General features: G+C 43.6%; 2 protein-coding genes across 2 annotated transcripts in view; both read right to left on the reverse strand.

Moving 5' to 3' along the window:
• Positions 1 to 18,964, reverse strand: part of vcana (versican a) — a 62,047-nt gene that overhangs the window by 24,310 nt on the left and 18,773 nt on the right. The gene's annotated exons all lie outside the window — the stretch shown is intronic.
• On the reverse strand, positions 711 to 18,734 carry LOC143320600 (uncharacterized). Its single transcript, XM_076730407.1, has 16 exons — positions 18,638 to 18,734; positions 16,314 to 17,549; positions 11,676 to 11,897; positions 9,301 to 10,007; positions 8,658 to 8,970; positions 7,113 to 7,742; positions 6,472 to 6,677; positions 5,739 to 6,153; positions 4,995 to 5,567; positions 4,263 to 4,736; positions 3,555 to 4,124; positions 2,836 to 3,284; positions 2,079 to 2,496; positions 1,487 to 1,619; positions 909 to 1,150; positions 711 to 757 (listed from the first exon to the last, which is right to left on the reverse strand). The coding sequence occupies exons 1-16, from the start codon at positions 18,732 to 18,734 to the stop codon at positions 711 to 713; spliced, it is 6,732 nt and encodes a 2,243-aa protein (XP_076586522.1).

Below are 18,964 nucleotides of genomic sequence, written 5' to 3' on the forward strand. Positions count from 1 at the left end.
TGCTGGTGTCCCAGTGCTATATAGAGAAGACGTAGCTGTAACAGAGGTTTGACTCAACATGTCTTGGGTTGGGATGCCTGAGCCATCTTCGTCTGTTGTAGTAAAAATGGAACTTTGATCTGTCATTGCAGTAACAGGAGAGACTGAGGACTTCTCTGTCCGACTTGTGACAGCACTGTCTTGTTCTGTGACTGGCAGTGCTGTTGTCTTCTCTGTGCTAAACAATGAGGAGGCTGTTGGACGTTCAGGGTGTCTGCTGGACATCTCAGTAGTCTGTTCACCTGAGCTCTCCTCATCTGCTGTTGAGAAAGTAGACCTTGTCTCTGGTGTTACTGATGCTTCCTCAGTCTGACTTGTAGTTACAGTCTCCTGTGTTTCAGCGGACACTGATGTTGGTTTCTCAGTACTGTAGAGTGATGAAGCTGATGGAAAAGCTGTTTTTGAAGTATCACTTGATTCACTTTCATGCATTGCTGTGACTGATGGAGAAACTGTACTCCACACTGAAGAGACAGTAGTTGCTGTGATGATGGACTCTTCTGTGAAATTTGCAGTGATGTCTCCAGAACCTTCTGTCTCTGTGGTAAAGAGGACCGATACTGTTTCAGCTTCTGTGGTTGATCCACTGAATTTTGTGGTTGATCCACTGAATGTAGGAATGAACTCCTTTGTTGTTGTTTCAGTGCTCATACTTTTATCTTCAATGTCTGTTACTGCAGATGATGTATCAAGAGATGTGGCTGCTGGTGTCCCAGTGCTATACAGAGAAGACGTAGCTGTAACAGAGGAGGTTTGACTCAACATGTCTTGGGTTGGGATGCCTGAGCCATCTTCGTCTGTTGTCGTGAGAATGGAACTTTGATCTGTCATTGCAGTAACAGGAGAGATTGAGGACTTCTCTGTCCGACTTGTGACAGCACTGTCTTGTTCTGTGACTGGCAGTACTGTTGTCTTCCCCGTGCTGAACGATGAGGAGGCTGTGGGAACTGTAGTTTCCTTGCTGGACATCTCAGTAGTCTGTTCACCTGAGCTCTCCTCATCTGCTGTTGAGAAAGTAGACCTTGTCTCTGGTGTTACTGATGCTTCCTCAGTCTGACTTGTTGTTACAGTCTCATGTGTTTCAGCGGACACTGATGTTGGTTTCTCAGTACTGTAGAGTGATGAAGCTGATGGAAAAGCTGTTTTTGAAGTATCACTTGTTTCACTTTCATGCAATGCTGTGACTGATGGAGAAACTGTACTCCACACTGAAGAGACAGTAGTTGCTGTGATGATGGACTCTTCTGTGAAATTTGCAGTGATGTCTCCAGAACCTTCTGTCTCTGTGGTAAAGAGGACTGATGATGTTTCAGCTTCTGTGGTTGATCCACTGAATGTAGGAATGAACTCCTTTGTTGTTGTTTCAGTGCTCATACTTTTATCTTTAATGTCTGTTACTGCAGATGATGTATCAAGAGATGTGGTTGTTGGTGTCCCAGTGCTATACAGAGAAGACGTAGCTGTAACAGAGGTTTGACTCAACAAGTCTTGGGTTGGGATGCCTGAGCCATCCTCGTCTGTTGTAGTAAAAATGGAACTTTGATCTGTCATTGCAGTAACAGGAGAGATTGAGGACTTCTCTGTCCGACTTGTGACAGCACTGTCTTGTTCTTTGAGTGGCAGTACTGTTGTCTTCTCTGTGCTGAACAATGAGGAGACTGTCGGACGTTCAGGGTCTTTCCTGGGCATCTCAGTAGTCTGTTCACCTGAGCTCTCCTCATCTACAATTGAGAAAGAAGAACTTGTCTCTTGTGTTTCAGCTGACACTGATGTTGGTTTCTCAGTACTGAAGAGTGATGAAGCTGATGGAAAAGCTGTTTTTGAAGTATCACTTGATTCACTTTCATGCATTGCTGTGACTGATGGAGAAACTGTACTCCACACTGAAGAGACAGTAGTTGCTGTGATGATGGACTCTTCTGTGAAATCTGCAGTGATGTCTCCAGAATCGTCTGTCTCTGTGGTAAAGAGGACTGATGAAGTTTCAGCATCAGTGGTTGATCCACTGAACTCCTTTGTTGTTGTTTCAGCACTAATACTTTTATCTTCAATGTCTGTTACTGCAGATGATGTCTCAAGAGATGTGGCTGCTGGTGTCCCAGTGCTATACAGAGAAGACGTAGCTGTAACAGAGGAGGTTTGACTCAACATGTCTTGGGTTGGGATGCCTGAGCCATCTTCGTCTGTTGTAGTAAAAATGGAACTTTGATCTGTCATTGCAGTAACAGGAGAGATTGAGGACTTCTCTGTCCGACTTGTGACAGCACTGTCTTGTTCTGGGACTGGCAGTGGTGTTGTCTTCCCCGTGCTGAACGATGAGGAGGCTGTGGTAACTGTAGTTTCCTTGCTGGACATCTCAGTAGTCTGTTCACCTGAGCTCTCCTCATCTGCTGTTGAGAAAGTAGACCTTGTCTCTGGTGTGACTGATGCTTCCTCAGTCTGACTTGTGGTTACAGTCTCATGTGTTTCAGCTGACACTGATGTTGGTTTCTCAGTACTGTAGAGTGATGAAGCTGATGGAAAAGCTGTTTTTGAAGTATCACTTGTGTCGCTTTCAAATGGTGCTGTGACTGATGGTGAAACTGTACTCCACACTGAAGAGACAGTAGTTGCTGTGATGATGGACTCTTCTGTGAAATTTGCAGTAAGGTCTCCAGAACCTTCTGTCTCTGTGGTAAAGAGGACCGATACTGTTTCAGCTTCTGTGCTTGATCCACTGAATTTTGTGGTTGATCCACTGAACTCTGTTGTTGTTGTTTCAGTGCTCATACTTTTATCTTCAATGCCTGTTACTGCAGATGATGTATCAAGAGATGTGGTTGTTGGTGTCCCAGTGCTATACAGAGAAGACGTAGCTGTAACAGAGGAGGTTTGACTCAACATGTCTTGGGTTGGGATGCCTGAGCCATCTTCGTCTGTTGTCGTGAGAATGGAACTTTGATCTGTCATTGCAGTAACAGGAGAGACTGAGGACTTCTCTGTCCGACTTGTGACAGCACTGTCTTGTTCTGTGACTGGCAGTGCTGTTGTCTTCTCTGTGCTAAACAATGAGGAGGCTGTTGGACGTTCAGGGTGTTTGCTGGACATCTCAGTAGTCTGTTCACCTGAGCTCTCCTCATCTGCTGTTGAGAAAGTAGACCTTGTCTCTGGTGTTACTGATGCTTCCTCAGTCTGACTTGTAGTTACAGTCTCCTGTGTTTCAGCGGACACTGATGTTGGTTTCTCAGTACTGTAGAGTGATGAAGCTGATGGAAAAGCTGTTTTTGAAGTATCACTTGATTCACTTTCATGCATTGCTGTGACTGATGGAGAAACTGTACTCCACACTGAAGAGACAGTAGTTGCTGTGATGATGGACTCTTCTGTGAAATTTGCAGTGATGTCTCCAGAACCTTCTGTCTCTGTGGTAAAGAGGACCGATACTGTTTCAGCTTCTGTGGTTGATCCACTGAATTTTGTGGTTGATCCACTGAATGTAGGAATGAACTCCTTTGTTGTTGTTTCAGTGCTCATACTTTTATCTTCAATGTCTGTTACTGCAGATGATGTATCAAGAGATGTGGCTGCTGGTGTCCCAGTGCTATACAGAGAAGACGTAGCTGTAACAGAGGTTTGACTCAACATGTCTTGGGTTGGGATGCCTGAGCCATCTTCGTCTGTTGTTGTAAGAATGGAACTTTGATCTGTCATTGCAGTAACAGGAGAGATTGAGGACTTCTCTGTCCGACTTGTGACAGCACTGTCTTGTTCTGTGACTGGCAGTGCTGTTGTCTTCCCCGTGCTGAACGATGAGGAGGCTGTTGGAACTGTAGTTTCCTTGCTGGACATCTCAGTAGTTTGTTCACGTGAGCTCTCCTCATCTGCTGTTGAGAAAGTAGACCTTGTCTCTGGTGTGACTGGTGCTTCCTCAGTCTGACTTGTTGTTACAGTCTCATGTGTTTCAGCTGACACTGATGTTGGTTTCTCAGTACTGTAGAGTGATGAAGCTGATGGAAAAGCTGTTTTTGAAGTATCACTTGTTTCACTTCCATGCAATGCTGTGACTGATGGAGAAACTGTACTCCACACTGAAGAGACAGTAGTTGCTGTGATGATGGACTCTTCTGTGAAATTTGCAGTGATGTCTCCAGAACCATCTGTCTCTGTGGTAAAGAGGACTGATGATGTTTCAGCTTCTGTGGTTGATCCACTGAACTCCTTTGTTGTTGTTTCAGCACTAATACTTTTATCTTCAATGTCTGTTACTGCAGATGATGTCTCAAGAGATGTGGCTGCTGGTGTCCCAGTGCTATACAGAGAAGACGTAGCTGTAACAGAGGAGGTTTGACTCAACATGTCTTGGGTTGGGATGCCTGAGCCATCTTCATCTGTTGTAGTAAAAATGGAACTTTGATCTGTCATTGCAGTAACAGGAGAGATTGAGGACTTCTCTGTCCGACTTGTGACAGCACTGTCTTGTTCTGGGACTGGCAGTGGTGTTGTCTTCCCCGTGCTGAACGATGAGGAGGCTGTGGTAACTGTAGTTTCCTTGCTGGACATCTCAGTAGTCTGTTCACCTGAGCTCTCCTCATCTGCTGTTGAGAAAGTAGACCTTGTCTCTGGTGTGACTGATGCTTCCTCAGTCTGACTTGTGGTTACAGTCTCATGTGTTTCAGCTGACACTGATGTTGGTTTCTCAGTACTGTAGAGTGATGAAGCTGATGGAAAAGCTGTTTTTGAAGTATCACTTGTGTCGCTTTCAAATGGTGCTGTGACTGATGGTGAAACTGTACTCCACACTGAAGAGACAGTAGTTGCTGTGATGATGGACTCTTCTGTGAAATTTGCAGTGATGTCTCCAGAACCTTCTGTCTCTGTGGTAAAGAGGACCGATACTGTTTCAGCTTCTGTGCTTGATCCACTGAATTTTGTGGTTGATCCACTGAACTCTGTTGTTGTTGTTTCAGTGCTCATACTTTTATCTTCAATGTCTGTTACTGCAGATGATGTATCAAGAGATGTGGTTGTTGGTGTCCCAGTGCTATACAGAGAAGACGTAGCTGTAACAGAGGAGGTTTGACTCAACATGTCTTGGGTTGGGATGCCTGAGCCATCTTCGTCTGTTGTCGTGAGAATGGAACTTTGATCTGTCATTGCAGTAACAGGAGAGACTGAGGACTTCTCTGTCCGACTTGTGACAGCACTGTCTTGTTCTGTGACTGGCAGTGCTGTTGTCTTCTCTGTGCTAAACAATGAGGAGGCTGTTGGACGTTCAGGGTGTTTGCTGGACATCTCAGTAGTCTGTTCACCTGAGCTCTCCTCATCTGCTGTTGAGAAAGTAGACCTTGTCTCTGGTGTTACTGATGCTTCCTCAGTCTGACTTGTAGTTACAGTCTCCTGTGTTTCAGCGGACACTGATGTTGGTTTCTCAGTACTGTAGAGTGATGAAGCTGATGGAAAAGCTGTTTTTGAAGTATCACTTGATTCACTTTCATGCATTGCTGTGACTGATGGAGAAACTGTACTCCACACTGAAGAGACAGTAGTTGCTGTGATGATGGACTCTTCTGTGAAATTTGCAGTGATGTCTCCAGAACCTTCTGTCTCTGTGGTAAAGAGGACCGATACTGTTTCAGCTTCTGTGGTTGATCCACTGAATTTTGTGGTTGATCCACTGAATGTAGGAATGAACTCCTTTGTTGTTGTTTCAGTGCTCATACTTTTATCTTCAATGTCTGTTACTGCAGATGATGTATCAAGAGATGTGGCTGCTGGTGTCCCAGTGCTATACAGAGAAGACGTAGCTGTAACAGAGGTTTGACTCAACATGTCTTGGGTTGGGATGCCTGAGCCATCTTCGTCTGTTGTTGTAAGAATGGAACTTTGATCTGTCATTGCAGTAACAGGAGAGATTGAGGACTTCTCTGTCCGACTTGTGACAGCACTGTCTTGTTCTGTGACTGGCAGTGCTGTTGTCTTCCCCGTGCTGAACGATGAGGAGGCTGTTGGAACTGTAGTTTCCTTGCTGGACATCTCAGTAGTTTGTTCACGTGAGCTCTCCTCATCTGCTGTTGAGAAAGTAGACCTTGTCTCTGGTGTTACTGGTGCTTCCTCAGTCTGACTTGTTGTTACAGTCTCATGTGTTTCAGCTGACACTGATGTTGGTTTCTCAGTACTGTAGAGTGATGAAGCTGATGGAAAAGCTGTTTTTGAAGTATCACTTGTTTCACTTCCATGCAATGCTGTGACTGATGGAGAAACTGTACTCCACACTGAAGAGACAGTAGTTGCTGTGATGATGGACTCTTCTGTGAAATTTGCAGTGATGTCTCCAGAACCATCTGTCTCTGTGGTAAAGAGGACTGATGATGTTTCAGCTTCTGTGGTTGATCCACTGAACTCCTTTGTTGTTGTTTCAGTGCTCATACTTTTATCTTCAATGTCTGTTACTGCAGATGATGTATCAAGAGATGTGGCTGCTGGTGTCCCAGTGCTATACAGAGAAGACGTAGCTGTAACAGAGGAGGTTTGACTCAACATGTCTTGGGTTGGGATGCCTGAGCCATCCTCGTCTGTTGTAGTAAAAATGGAACTTTGATCTGTCATTGCAGTAACAGGAGAGATTGAGGACTTCTCTGTCTGACTTGTGACAGCACTGTCTTGTTCTTTGAGTGACAGTACTGTTGTCTTCTCTGTGCTGAACAATGAGGAGACTGTCGGACGTTCAGGGTCTTTCCTGGGCATCTCAGTAGTCTGTTCACCTGAGCTCTCCTCATCTACAATTGAGAAAGAAGAACTTGTCTCTTGTGTTTCAGCTGACACTGATGTTGGTTTCTCAGTACTGAAGAGTGATGAAGCTGATGGAAAAGCTGTTTTTGAAGTATCACTTGATTCACTTTCATGCATTGCTGTGACTGATGGAGAAACTGTACTCCACACTGAAGAGACAGTAGTTGCTGTGATGATGGACTCTTCTGTGAAATCTGCAGTGATGTCTCCAGAATCGTCTGTCTCTGTGGTAAAGAGGACTGATGATGTTTCAGCATCAGTGGTTGATCCACTGAACTCCTTTGTTGTTGTTTCAGCACTAATACTTTTATCTTCAATGTCTGTTACTGCAGATGGTGTCTCAAGAGATGTGGCTGCTGGTGTCCCAGTGCTATACAGAGAAGACGTAGCTGTAACAGAGGAGGTTTGACTCAACATGTCTTGGGTTGGGATGCCTGAGCCATCTTCGTCTGTTGTAGTAAAAATGGAACTTTGATCTGTCATTGCAGTAACAGGAGAGATTGAGGACTTCTCTGTCCGACTTGTGACAGCACTGTCTTGTTCTGTGACTGGCAGTGCTGTTGTCTTCCCCGTGCTGAACGATGAGGAGGCTGTGGTAACTGTAGTTTCCTTGCTGGACATCTCAGTAGTCTGTTCACCTGAGCTCTCCTCATCTGCTGTTGAGAAAGTAGACCTTGTCTCTGGTGTGACTGATGCTTCCTCAGTCTGACTTGTGGTTACAGTCTCATGTGTTTCAGCTGACACTGATGTTGGTTTCTCAGTACTGTAGAGTGATGAAGCTGATGGAAAAGCTGTTTTTGAAGTATCACTTGTGTCGCTTTCAAATGGTGCTGTGACTGATGGTGAAACTGTACTCCACACTGAAGAGACAGTAGTTGCTGTGATGATGGACTCTTCTGTGAAATCTGCAGTGATGTCTCCAGAATCGTCTGTCTCTGTGGTAAAGAGGACTGATGATGTTTCAGCTTCTGTGGTTGATCCACTGAATGTAGGAATGAACTCCTTTGTTGTTGTTTCAGTGCTCATACTTTTATCTTCAATGTCTGTTATTGCAGATGATGTATCAAGAGATGTGGCTGCTGGTGTCCCAGTGCTATACAGAGAAGACATAGCTGTAACAGAGGTTTGACTCAACATGTCTTGGGTTGGGATGCCTGAGCCATCTTCGTCTGTTGTAGTAAAAATGGAACTTTGATCTGTCATTGCAGTAACAGGAGAGATTGAGGACTTCTCTGTCCGACTTGTGACAGCACTGTCTTGTTCTTTGACTGGCAGTGCTGTTGTCTTCTCTGTGCTAAACAATGAGGAGGCTGTTGGACGTTCAGGGTGTTTGCTGGACATCTCAGTAGTCTGTTCACGTGAGCTCTCCTCATCTGCTGTTGAGAAAGTAGACCTTGTCTCTGGTGTGATTGATGCTTCCTCAGTCTGACTTGTAGTTACAGTCTCTTGTGTTTCAGCCGACACTGATGTTGGTTTCTCAGTACTGTAGAGTGATGAAGCTGATGGAAAAGCTGTTTTTGAAGTATCACTTGATTCACTTTCATGCATTGCTGTGACTGATGGAGAAATTGTACTCCACACTGAAGAGACAGTAGTTGCTGTGATGATGGACTCTTCTGTGAAATTTGCAGTGATGTCTCCAGAACCTTCTGTCTCTGTGGTAAAGAGGACTGATGATGTTTCAGCTTCTGTGGTTGATCCACTGAATGTAGGAATGAACTCCTTTGTTGTTGTTTCAGTGCTCATACTTTTATCTTCAATGTCTGTTATTGCAGATGATGTATCAAGAGATGTGGCTGCTGGTGTCCCAGTGCTATACAGAGAAGACGTAGCTGTAACAGACGTTTGACTCAACATGTCTTGGGTTGGGATGCCTGGGCCATCTTCGTCTGTTGTCGTGAGAATGGAGCTTTGATCTGTCATTGCAGTAACAGGAGAGATTGAGGACTTCTCTGTCCGACTTGTGACAGCACTGTCTTTTTCTGTGACTGGCAGTGCTGTTGTCTTCTCTGTGCTAAACAATGAGGAGGCTGTTGGACGTTCAGGGTGTTTGCTGGACATCTCAGTAGTTTGTTCACGTGAGCTGTCCTCATCTGCCGTTGAGAAAGTAGAACTTCTCTCTGGTGTTACTGATGCTTCCTGAGTCTGACTTGTAGTTACAGTCTCATGTGTTTCAGCTGACACTGATGTTGGTTTCTCAGTACTGTAGAGAGATGAAGCGGTTGGAAAAGCTGTTTTTGAAGTATCACTTGATTCACTTTCATGCATTGCTGTCACTGATGGAGAAACTGTACTCCACACTGAAGAGACAGTAGTTGCTGTGATGATTGACTCTTCTGTGAAATTTGCAGTGATGTCTCCAGAACTATCTGTCTCTGTGGTAAAGAGGACTGATGATGTTTCAGCTTCTGTGGTTGACCCACTGAATGGAGGAATGACCTCCTTTGTTGTTGTTTCAGTGCTCACACTTTTGTCTTCAATGTCTGTTACTGCAGATGATGTATCAAGAGATGTGGCTGCTGGTGTCCCAGTGCTATACAGAGAAGACGTATCTGTAACAGAGGAGGTTTGACTCAACCTGTCTTGGGTTTGGATGCCTGAGCCATCTTCGTCTGTTGTAGTGAGAATGGAACTTTGATCTGTCATTGCAGAAACAGGAGAGATTGAGGACTTCTTTGTCTGACTTGTGACAGCATTGTCTTTTTCTGTACCTGGTAGTGCCGTTGGCTTCTCAGTGCTAAACAATGAGGAGGCCGTAGTTTTTAGAAACTCTGTACTTGATCTGGCAGTTGTCAGTTTGCTTGTGCTTTCTTTATGTGAAGACGTTCGTATTGAGACTTTCTCTGTTGGTTTTTGTGTCCCTTCATACAACGTTGCTTGTTTATCAGTGCTTAACACAGAGGATGTAGTTATCTGACTTCCAGAGCTCACCTCTGCTGCTGACGTGGGCACTGTGCTGGTCACTATGTCAGTGATGCCACTAACTGCTGGTTCCTCTGAACTTGATATTTTTTCTGTTTGTTTCATGGTCTCGTCACTGCCTGTCCTTGCTGAAGAGGAGGGAGTTGGGGTCAGACTGATGTCAGAAGACACGGTAGTCCTTAATGTTACTCCTGAGTCTGATGGTTTTCCTGTTCTTTCTGTAATGCCGGTCTTTGATGTTTCGGGGGATCTTGTCTCGGCCTCAGAGCTCATCTCATCTTTGAGTGTGAAAACGGAGATGACATCAGAAGTAACTGATATCCTTTCAGTGGTTGTGATTTTTGATATTTCTGTTTGTACTGGTTTTGTGTCGTCAGTTACGCTCAAGGTTTGTGCTGTTGAAACTGCGATTGAAGTAGACTCATCTGGTTTGACTGTGCCAATGACTGGAGACGTAGAAGCAACCACAGGTGTGGACGTCTGATCTACTGAAGTCTCCTTGTCTATGCCAGCAGTGGCAGTTTTCTCACTTGATTCCACTTTTTGGTCAGGTAATTCAGTCACCAGTGACGCACTCTGTGTTGAGTACTGACTGAAATATTCAGTGAATGAGGCCATTGTTGTCTTGATGAGTTCGATAGCACTGTACAAGGGGGAGGGAGTAGTTGCAATGGATTCATGTGAGGGAGGAGTTGTCTCATCTTGTTTCCACCCCTCATGCATAACGGTGGGTGTTGAGGTTTTCTCCAAGTCAGCAGTGGCAGGAACAGATGTTTCATCTGTGCCTTCTGTTTGTACTGTTTGTAATGTTACTTCACTCTCCCATGCAACCTGATCTACTGCACTTAAAGTTGAAGATGATGTCACAGTCTCTGCAGAGGTATGTGATGGTGGGCCAGTTGTAAACATGTTTACTGTTTGAACCCCTGAACTGTCCTCTTCTGGTGTAGACATTGCATCAGTCTCAGCTTTCTCAGTAGGTGAGATGGAAGGCATTTGGCTGCCTGTACTCCCTGCCTGACTTGTGGCTGTTCCGTCTGAAGTTTCAGCCGGGGTAGGTGCTCCAGATGCTGATGATTCAGTGCTGCCTGTATCTACAGCTGATACTGTGTCAGTCTTGTCTGTCTGTTCAGGAGAGGTTGAACCACTAGATACTGTAGGAACTGTTGTGCTGAAGGCAAATTCTTTTGGGGTTTGGGTCTCTTTCCCTCCCTCCACATCTTGAGTGGAGCTCTGTGAGTCACTTGTTGATGATGGTGTTTTCCCCTCAGCGTCATCAGAGGAGGGAGTGTATCCAGTCTGTAATGTAGACTGAGTGCTGTCTTCAGCAGCTGGAGTGACAGATGTGCTCTTTGTTTCCTCTGTGGCTTCAGCCTTATCTCTGGCTGTGTAAAGTTCTGTTGAAGAAGTAATAGGGGATTGGTCCATAGCCTTCTCTGTCTGAGTAACTTCTGAGTCACTTTTTACATACGTTGGAGTTCTCCCTGACTCGCCTCCCTCATCTTGTACAGATGTGGTGATGACAGTGGTGGTTTCCTCAGTCTTTGTTGTTTGGGTTTCTTTAGTTTCAGTGACCTGTGGCTCAGCTGTGACATCACTCATCCTGTCTGTGGCATCTGGACCATCTTCAGTTTTTTGTGTAGTTTTTGATGGAGCCGTGTCCTCCAATGTTGAGGCCAGAACACTGGTTGAATCTTTCTGTGTGGGGTCTTTTGTGGTCAGCTTATCTACATCAGGGGGTATTTGAGGAGGTGTTGATTCTATTGGGATTATATCAGGGTCATAGATATCAACATCTGGGATCTCTGTAGAGGTTAGCATTGCTGTGGGATCCTCTGTAGATTCAGTGGCGCTATCAACAGGGAAATCTGTCAAACTATAATCAAACACTGTGGTTATTTCATCGCTTCCTCCCAGAGTTGTCACATTTGTCAAAATTTGGGTACCTTTGGCCTCCTTTTCTTCTGGGCTCTGTGGTTCCAATGTGATCTCATGTTTATCATTTATAAAGCTAACAGTTGGAGTGATGGTTACAGCAGCTTGGGAGAAAAGGTCTGGGTCTCCACTCTGCAGGATGGGCTCACCATCGGCTATGGAGGGGGTGGGATGGTCAGGCACAACTGGTATGGCAGGGGACTGAGACTCTTGTGGCTGTAGAGTCTGGTCAGCTGCAGAGAAAATAAGGACAATCTGATTAAAAACCAACTGAAAGTTTATCTTATGCATCGAAGTAAAAATATAAGAAACAACATCTATTTTTCATTTCTAAAATCCTGGAGTGGTAGGTATAATATTCCATCTTAGTTCAGAAGTTCAGTACTAAACTGATAATGTACTCCTTTAAACACTCTAAATATAATGCACAGCTAACTTATTGCATTATGTGTTGTAGCCATATAACCATTATAATGCATCAGTCACTTCTCCATCTTCTACTTCGTATATCAGTTTTCTCATATGCTCAGTAAAACTATATGGACTGAGCCAGTGCACTCATGAAAGCAAAGCAGATACACACGTTAAACAAAGCAATTTCTGGACAACTAAAAACATCAAATACATTCTTTGTGAAAGTCGGATTTTTGAGTTGAAAGTCCAAACACATGTGTAGCACACTGTATGAACTACTTTTTTGTATGCTGCATTTGCAATTGAGTCAGTGGATTTGAAAAAACAAACAAACAAACAACAACAAACAACAACAAAAACAACAAATAAGCATTCGCAGTTCTTATGAGTATTCTCACAAAATAATTGCTTCAAACCTGAAATAGTTCTGAAATGAACAAATATTGCAAAATACTGCAAATAAATCACTCTCTGACATATTTGTAGGCCTCCACCGAGTTGGTGTCTGAACTTCATCCAGACCATAATTCAAAAATTTATAATCTAAATTGATGTGAACAGAAAACATTATCAAGAGGCCACTTGAACATAGACTTTGTAAAGTCCTTCAACAATGTCAACAAAGGCCACTTGAACAGAGACATTCGCAAGTCCTCCAACACTGTTAACAAAGTCTGCATCTGTTGTTTTACTAAAGATACTACTGATTTACAAAATAAATGACACGGCAGGTAAAGCGGATCTGTCTTGACTGGAGAAGGATAAGCCATTCAACACAGAGGGTATGAATTATAGTATAGCAGTGTGTAAACAACATATATGTCATATAGCATACACAGCTATAGCTGTAGTTTGATGAAGTTTTGCAGAGGCAAATATTCACATGTATGTAGGATATCAAACATCCTGCACCAACACCTTATCATATAATACCATCCAAGACATCATCACAGTCTACAGCTAAAAATATAAGAGGAGTCGATTTAAAACTTTATGTCCGATTCTAAATAAAAATTATAGCCTTCACAAAGGTGACATTAATAGTGGGACTATTCATTTGGATAGCATCCTAATGTAAAAGTGCTGCTGTTCGTATGCCCACTTTCTGTAAATGATCTTATCTCAGTATATCGGTGATTTCAGATGTCAGAGAGTGTCTGCTCTTAATTTTAAGCCTCACACAGAAACAGCAATTCTGTTACCATCAACAATTCTATTATCATACATCTAGGCCACATTGCTTCAGATGGGTTTATGTATTTGGATAAATAAACAAGACGTTGTCTGGCTGGAAATAATGTCCTCCTCTAAAAGATAGTTGCCTTAAATGATGACAGCAAATCCAACAATCAAGATATTAAAGCTGTTGTACTGCAGCTCAATTTAATAAACTGTTAAATGCTACTTGTGATCCTTGAAGCCAAGAGAAAGGTTTGAGGCGATGCCCCTGTCTTTCATGACAATAAAAACTGGTGTGAGGAAAAAAGCTTTACGACACCAGATGAATGTCTACATAACACGCCTGTACAAAGGCACAAGTCGTATATGAAGACTAGCCAAACAACAGCTCCTCATCTCTGATCATCTTCATCTGACTTGTGAGGCTATCCTCCCTACAAGAACATGCATGTCCTTAATTAAAAAAAACACATCAAACACATATTATTATGTCAAGCTTTTGTCAAACCTAATAATATGCACAGTGCAAGTGGCAAAAAGAAACAATGAAAGAGCAATGGTTAATCGTAAAATGAACAGTTTGGTGCTCTTGGGCCTGAATTGTTGAGCAATGTTTGTATAATATACCTCAAGCAAAGGCCAGAAAAAGATCATTCACACACAACAACATGAAATCCTTTGGTATATAAACTTTACTACTTCTCCCTTAGTCACTCTGCCCCTTTTCCCCTCTCTCTCTGTTTCCCACAAAGGGTGATTCAGAAAGATTATTGGTTGCAAACAAGGACACCTGCAGCAGCTCAGCTCTGCAGAACGACACCTGTTTAAAAGCTTGTCCAGGCCTGGGAACTCAAGCAGTGATCCCAGCTGACTGATCCATGCAAATGTCAGACTCACACGACCTTTCTCTCAGTCAGATGGCTATCCCACAACAAACATGAATGTCCAAATCAAAGTCCAGTCCAGCATGAGGCCACACCCAGCAGCCAGTTAGCTTAGCTTAGCATAAAGACTGGAAGCGGCAGGAAAACAAACATCTGTCTGTCAGATTTTTTTATCCAAAATCTGCCTATGAGCACTTCAGTAATTAACAGGTTATATTGCATGTGTTTAATTTGCAAGACAAAAGGAAGTGTAATAAGAATTCGCTACTACTTATTGGTCAAGACCAGCTGACAAGCAACTATGTCAGATCATTCATTAGGGATCAGTTTAGGAAGACATTTTATCATAGTGAGAATGCACTGTTGGTGGTTCTGTGCCATGTCTTGTGACATTTGTTGTTGGCACAGCTCAGAGTATCAATATTTCAAGTCAAAATATGTCATATAAACACTTTGTAAACAGTGAATTTAATTGTCCTCAATTAATCAGAAACACAAGGACATTTTGTTAACATGCTGATATTATTGTGCAATTTGTTCCCATGCAACTAGACAACACACTTCTCGCTGTGCCACAATATTTTCCACGAGCTTTTCCCACACAAACTGGGAGGGCAGAAAGAGACTTTGAGCGTCTCAGCTGAGCCACATCAAATGATGTAGCAGTAAAAGTAGCTGTAATCATTCGCTTGGGTCAGGCAGGCTGCAGCTGTCCTCACAGAGAGGGGAGACTTTGCGTTAGCGATGACATCACCTCTGTGGTGGTGTCCAGTCTGCTGAAGACAGGCATCTGTGCTTACTCAGGTAGACTGCCAAATCTGTTATTGCCAGGCCTGCTGTCAGTGAGCTGGTACATGCACACAGACACAGAGAGAAATACTGCAAATGCGTAATGATTTGCAGTACAAATACACCCAATGCATAAACAGAGACTTTGTATATCTGCCTCTTTCTCATACAGTGCTGTACATGTACACACAAGTATACAGGTTATGCAATGCGTACTCTTGGCAATTGAACTGACCAAACTGCATAAAATGCTGCTGATCACACCAGCAGTTTGAGTGTGTGTGATCTGGAGTAGAGATTGCTGCTCTCTCAGGCAGGTTTCGCACCTTCCACGAAGCCATACCAAAGTCCAAACACTGCCGAATGACCAGCTCATTGCTTATTCACTCATGTATTTTCCAATTCACCAGACCCCTCTCCTCCAACATGAGCTGCTCCTCAGGGAGCTCAGCTCAGATGCGAGAGCAAATTAGAGTAGTGAAAATTACGCAGCTGCTATTTGCATGTGAGATCATGTGCTGTTGACCCAAAAGTCATGGCCTGAATCTATATTTCAAATTTCTTGAACTAGATTTCTTGAACTTGACTGAAAGCACACTGTAAGAGAGAATCATCTCTTTTTAGCTCGTCAATGTGCTGATCTACAGTACAGTACAGTAACCACTGATCAAAAGCTTTGGAAGATTTGATACCAGGTGTAATGACAACCTTTTTAAAATTACAATGAAAGTTTTTGTGTTTATTTGCGACACAATCCTGATACCATATCATCAAGTCTTATCAAGTTTTCTCTTTCTCTTCCTCTCTCTTTCCCACCTTCTCGCTCTTGTCTATGTTGAAATCATTATCAGGACATCTGCTCAGCTGGACTGACTGAGGAGGTCCTGAGACTAAGCAGTGTTTCAGCAGCAGTCCACACTGAGAACACAGACAGACATGAGCCCGAGGGAAGCAGAAAACTAAACACTTCAACTTGGTTCATTGTGGAAGAAATTAAAACTGAGTCACCATACAAATATAAGTACCAGTACTCTGTACTCTGCTTGTATACTACATTAAAATTACCCGACACGAGCCACTGAACTTAACTATAATTTAAAGGAACAATCATACAAGAAAAAAGGACAATATTACAAGAAAATCAAATTTTACAAAAAATCCAACTGCCCAACCGCAGAGTCACTATACCTTGCCTATTCTGGGTTTATGTGACCTCAGTTTATTCACACCACTATACGTTCTCATTGGCAGAGAATCAAACTCCACTTCAGCACCCTGGACAGCACAGCGTCCCCTAACTCCCAGATACTGTAGTGCAACAAATCTGGATTACATTTAAATTACTCCAAAAAAGTTGTTTATGGTTTTGTTTGTATGTCTTACCTGTGGTCACTTGGGTGGACTGCTCATCAGCGACCACCGTACCCAGAGCGGTGGTTGTGTCAGCCACAGCTGAAGCCATGGGAGTGGATGTAAAGAACTCTGTGCCAATCTCTGATGCTGTGTCGTCCTCTGTCAGGGTGTCGCCGCTGTGCTCTGGCATCTGACTGGTGGACTCATCAAAGATGTGCACACTAGTTGAAGATGTCACATCTTCGGCAGATGTTCCACTGTCAATCAGGGCGGCGGTGGCTGTCGCGGCCGCAGATGTGGTTTCCTCCTTGTAAACAACCGCCGGCGTCTCTGCATCCTGTGTTCGAGGTGTGGTTTGTGTTGCAGTGCTGGTAGTTTCTGGTGGTGCTGTGGTGGTGATCTCCACCTCACTACTGGGTTGGGTGTTACACATAAAAGTAGTGTCAGTGGGAATGGCTGTTGTTCCATCAATGCTAGTGACGTCTGGGCTGGGTAAGAGTTCCTGTTGGAATGGTGGAGTAGGTGGTTGTGCCTCTACAGCAACCTGAGTCTCAATCTCATCAATGAGATAATAGTCGTCGAAGGATGTTGTTGAATGAAGCCCACCGGTTGAAGGTGTTGATTCTGAGGAGCTGAACACCTCCTCACTGGACAGTTCAGTGGATTCTGTTGAAGTGAGGTCAGAGGTCACCGATGTGGTGATCCCAGAATCCAGAACAGTTTCCTCAGTCTTCCCCTCAGCAAACATGGGCTCTGTGATGAGAGAGGAGTCTGGTATGGGAACATCAGGTTGGATTGTGTTAATCTGAATTACTGAGTGATCTTCTGGACCCTCCATGGGCTTGGACGCTGACTCTGTGGTACCAGAGCTTTCTGCTGTGGCCTGGGGTTCTGGGAATGTGTCACCACGTGGGGGAACAAATTCACCGGTTACATTTTCACTTACAAACTCATCAAAGTTGAAGTCTGTTGCATCATCAGTGTTCTCATGTTCCTCTCTGATGGTGGGTGCAACCGTTGTGAACAACTCCTCTTCTTGGCGAGTGGGGCGAGGTGGAGCCATACTGGTAGAGAACATCGATGGAGGATTTGTAGGAACTGAGTCTGGAGAATCTCCTGCCTCTGATACAGTTTCAGACGTTGGAGTTACTGTTGTGGTGCTACTCTCCAGTAAAGGAACGGAGGTAGTGGAGCTGATGGTGGTGGTGATGATTTCAACCACAGACACATCCACAAAGGAAGTCTGGTTGATCACCTCTCTCCTTCCTAAGAAACACACACAGGCACATCACAAATTAAATAAAGCAAAAACTCTAAAACTCATCTGACTCTTACTCCTTTAAATATAAAACAGAGTTGTTATAGTGTCATTGTTCTCAAGACCCTGAGCGACAAACACTCTTATCTGTGGAGTATCACCTCACCTCAATCACTTCACTTGAGTCTCAGGTTCTATTTTAAAAGCATTCCACATTTCCACAGTGGGTCTTTTGGTTGACAAGAAAATTACTGAGCCAAACAGCCAGGATTCACATAGTGTCACACTTTAAGAACACAGACACCATGCTGAGGCGTGAAAAGATGCCAACATTAAATATCCAGCAGTCAGACTCTCACCTCACTTCAATCAAATGATGTAACTTTAAGATGAACGTGTAAAACTGTAAAAATTATTACATTGTTAGCATGTGAAGCTGGCTGTTGGTAAGACAAACCATAAGATTTAAATAGCAGTCAAAGAGCAATACGCCGCAGCTGCAATAGCAGTGTTACACTTAGCACTGAAGTACCAAGAGTTAAACATTCCCTAGAAACCTTAGCGAGAAGGACTTCCTCTCGTAACTCTTCATGTTGTTTATAACCTGCACTAACATTAATTCAGTCAACGTTCTCAAAGAAACAGTGGAACCAATGTTTAGCATGGAACATTTAGCATGGAATATGCCTCAATTAACTTAAGGGAGGCTAATATTATCATGCTGATTGTCCATGTAATAGCCGTCTCTCGGACCTGATGAAACTGGATAGCTTGTCATCTGCTCGTGGCAGATGAGGTCATTTTCAAAGTTTTCTGCAAAAGTGCACTTTGTTTATCTAAATATATCCGGATCTGCCCAAAAGATTCACGTGCCTGTCACAGAGGAATTAAACAGCATATAAACCTTGAAGAATCTGGTGTTGTGGGTTTGTTAGAGTTGCCCTGATTATTTTTGTCCTCTCTTTGCACTCTGTCCTCTTTACTTGTGTTTTGTCCTGTCTTTGAGCATCTCTCAGTGATGGTATAATGAGTAAATCCATTTCACTCCTTTACGTTTTTCTTGCCTCTTCCTCGCTGCCCCTCTGTCTTCCCTTACTCTTTCCTTTCCTCACACCCATAAAAAGCTGTGTTGCAGCTTTAGAAAGCTTTCCTCGCTGGTGCAGACAGATTGTGTAAAGCCAGCTGTTGGCCATTACGTACTAGCCCTCTTTCTACATGAAACTATCTCTGATGTAAAGTGTGAGACACGTTTTTTCCTGGCAGGAAAAATAGGGCCTGCTCTCAGAGGGAGTGCTTTATCTCACCAATGCATTTGAGCTGTTGCTGTTACAGAGGCCTTTGTTTTCTTCAGGCCAATCCAGAAACCAATTATCCCCCTTTTCCCTCTGCACCAACCTCCTTTCTCCCAGTCTTTCTGTGTAGT

Source organism: Chaetodon auriga, chromosome 5 (assembly GCF_051107435.1).
Source record: "Chaetodon auriga isolate fChaAug3 chromosome 5, fChaAug3.hap1, whole genome shotgun sequence".
Classification (NCBI taxonomy): Eukaryota; Metazoa; Chordata; class Actinopteri; order Chaetodontiformes; family Chaetodontidae; genus Chaetodon; species Chaetodon auriga.

What these genes read in the sequence shown, in the direction of transcription:
- LOC143320600 (XM_076730407.1), bottom strand. Translation starts at nt 18,734, where the DNA reads ATGGCCAACAGCTGGCTTTACACAATCTGTCTGCACCAGCGAGGAAAG. An exon ending in AGAAGAAAAGGAGGCCAAAG is followed by an intron (nt 10,008 to 11,675) that starts GTACCCAAATTT and finishes TCACACTCAAAG; the next exon opens with ATGAGATGAGCTCTGAGGCC. An exon ending in AACAGACATTGAAGATAAAA is followed by an intron (nt 1,620 to 2,078) that starts GTATTAGTGCTG and finishes CAAGTCGGACAG; the next exon opens with AGAAGTCCTCAATCTCTCCT.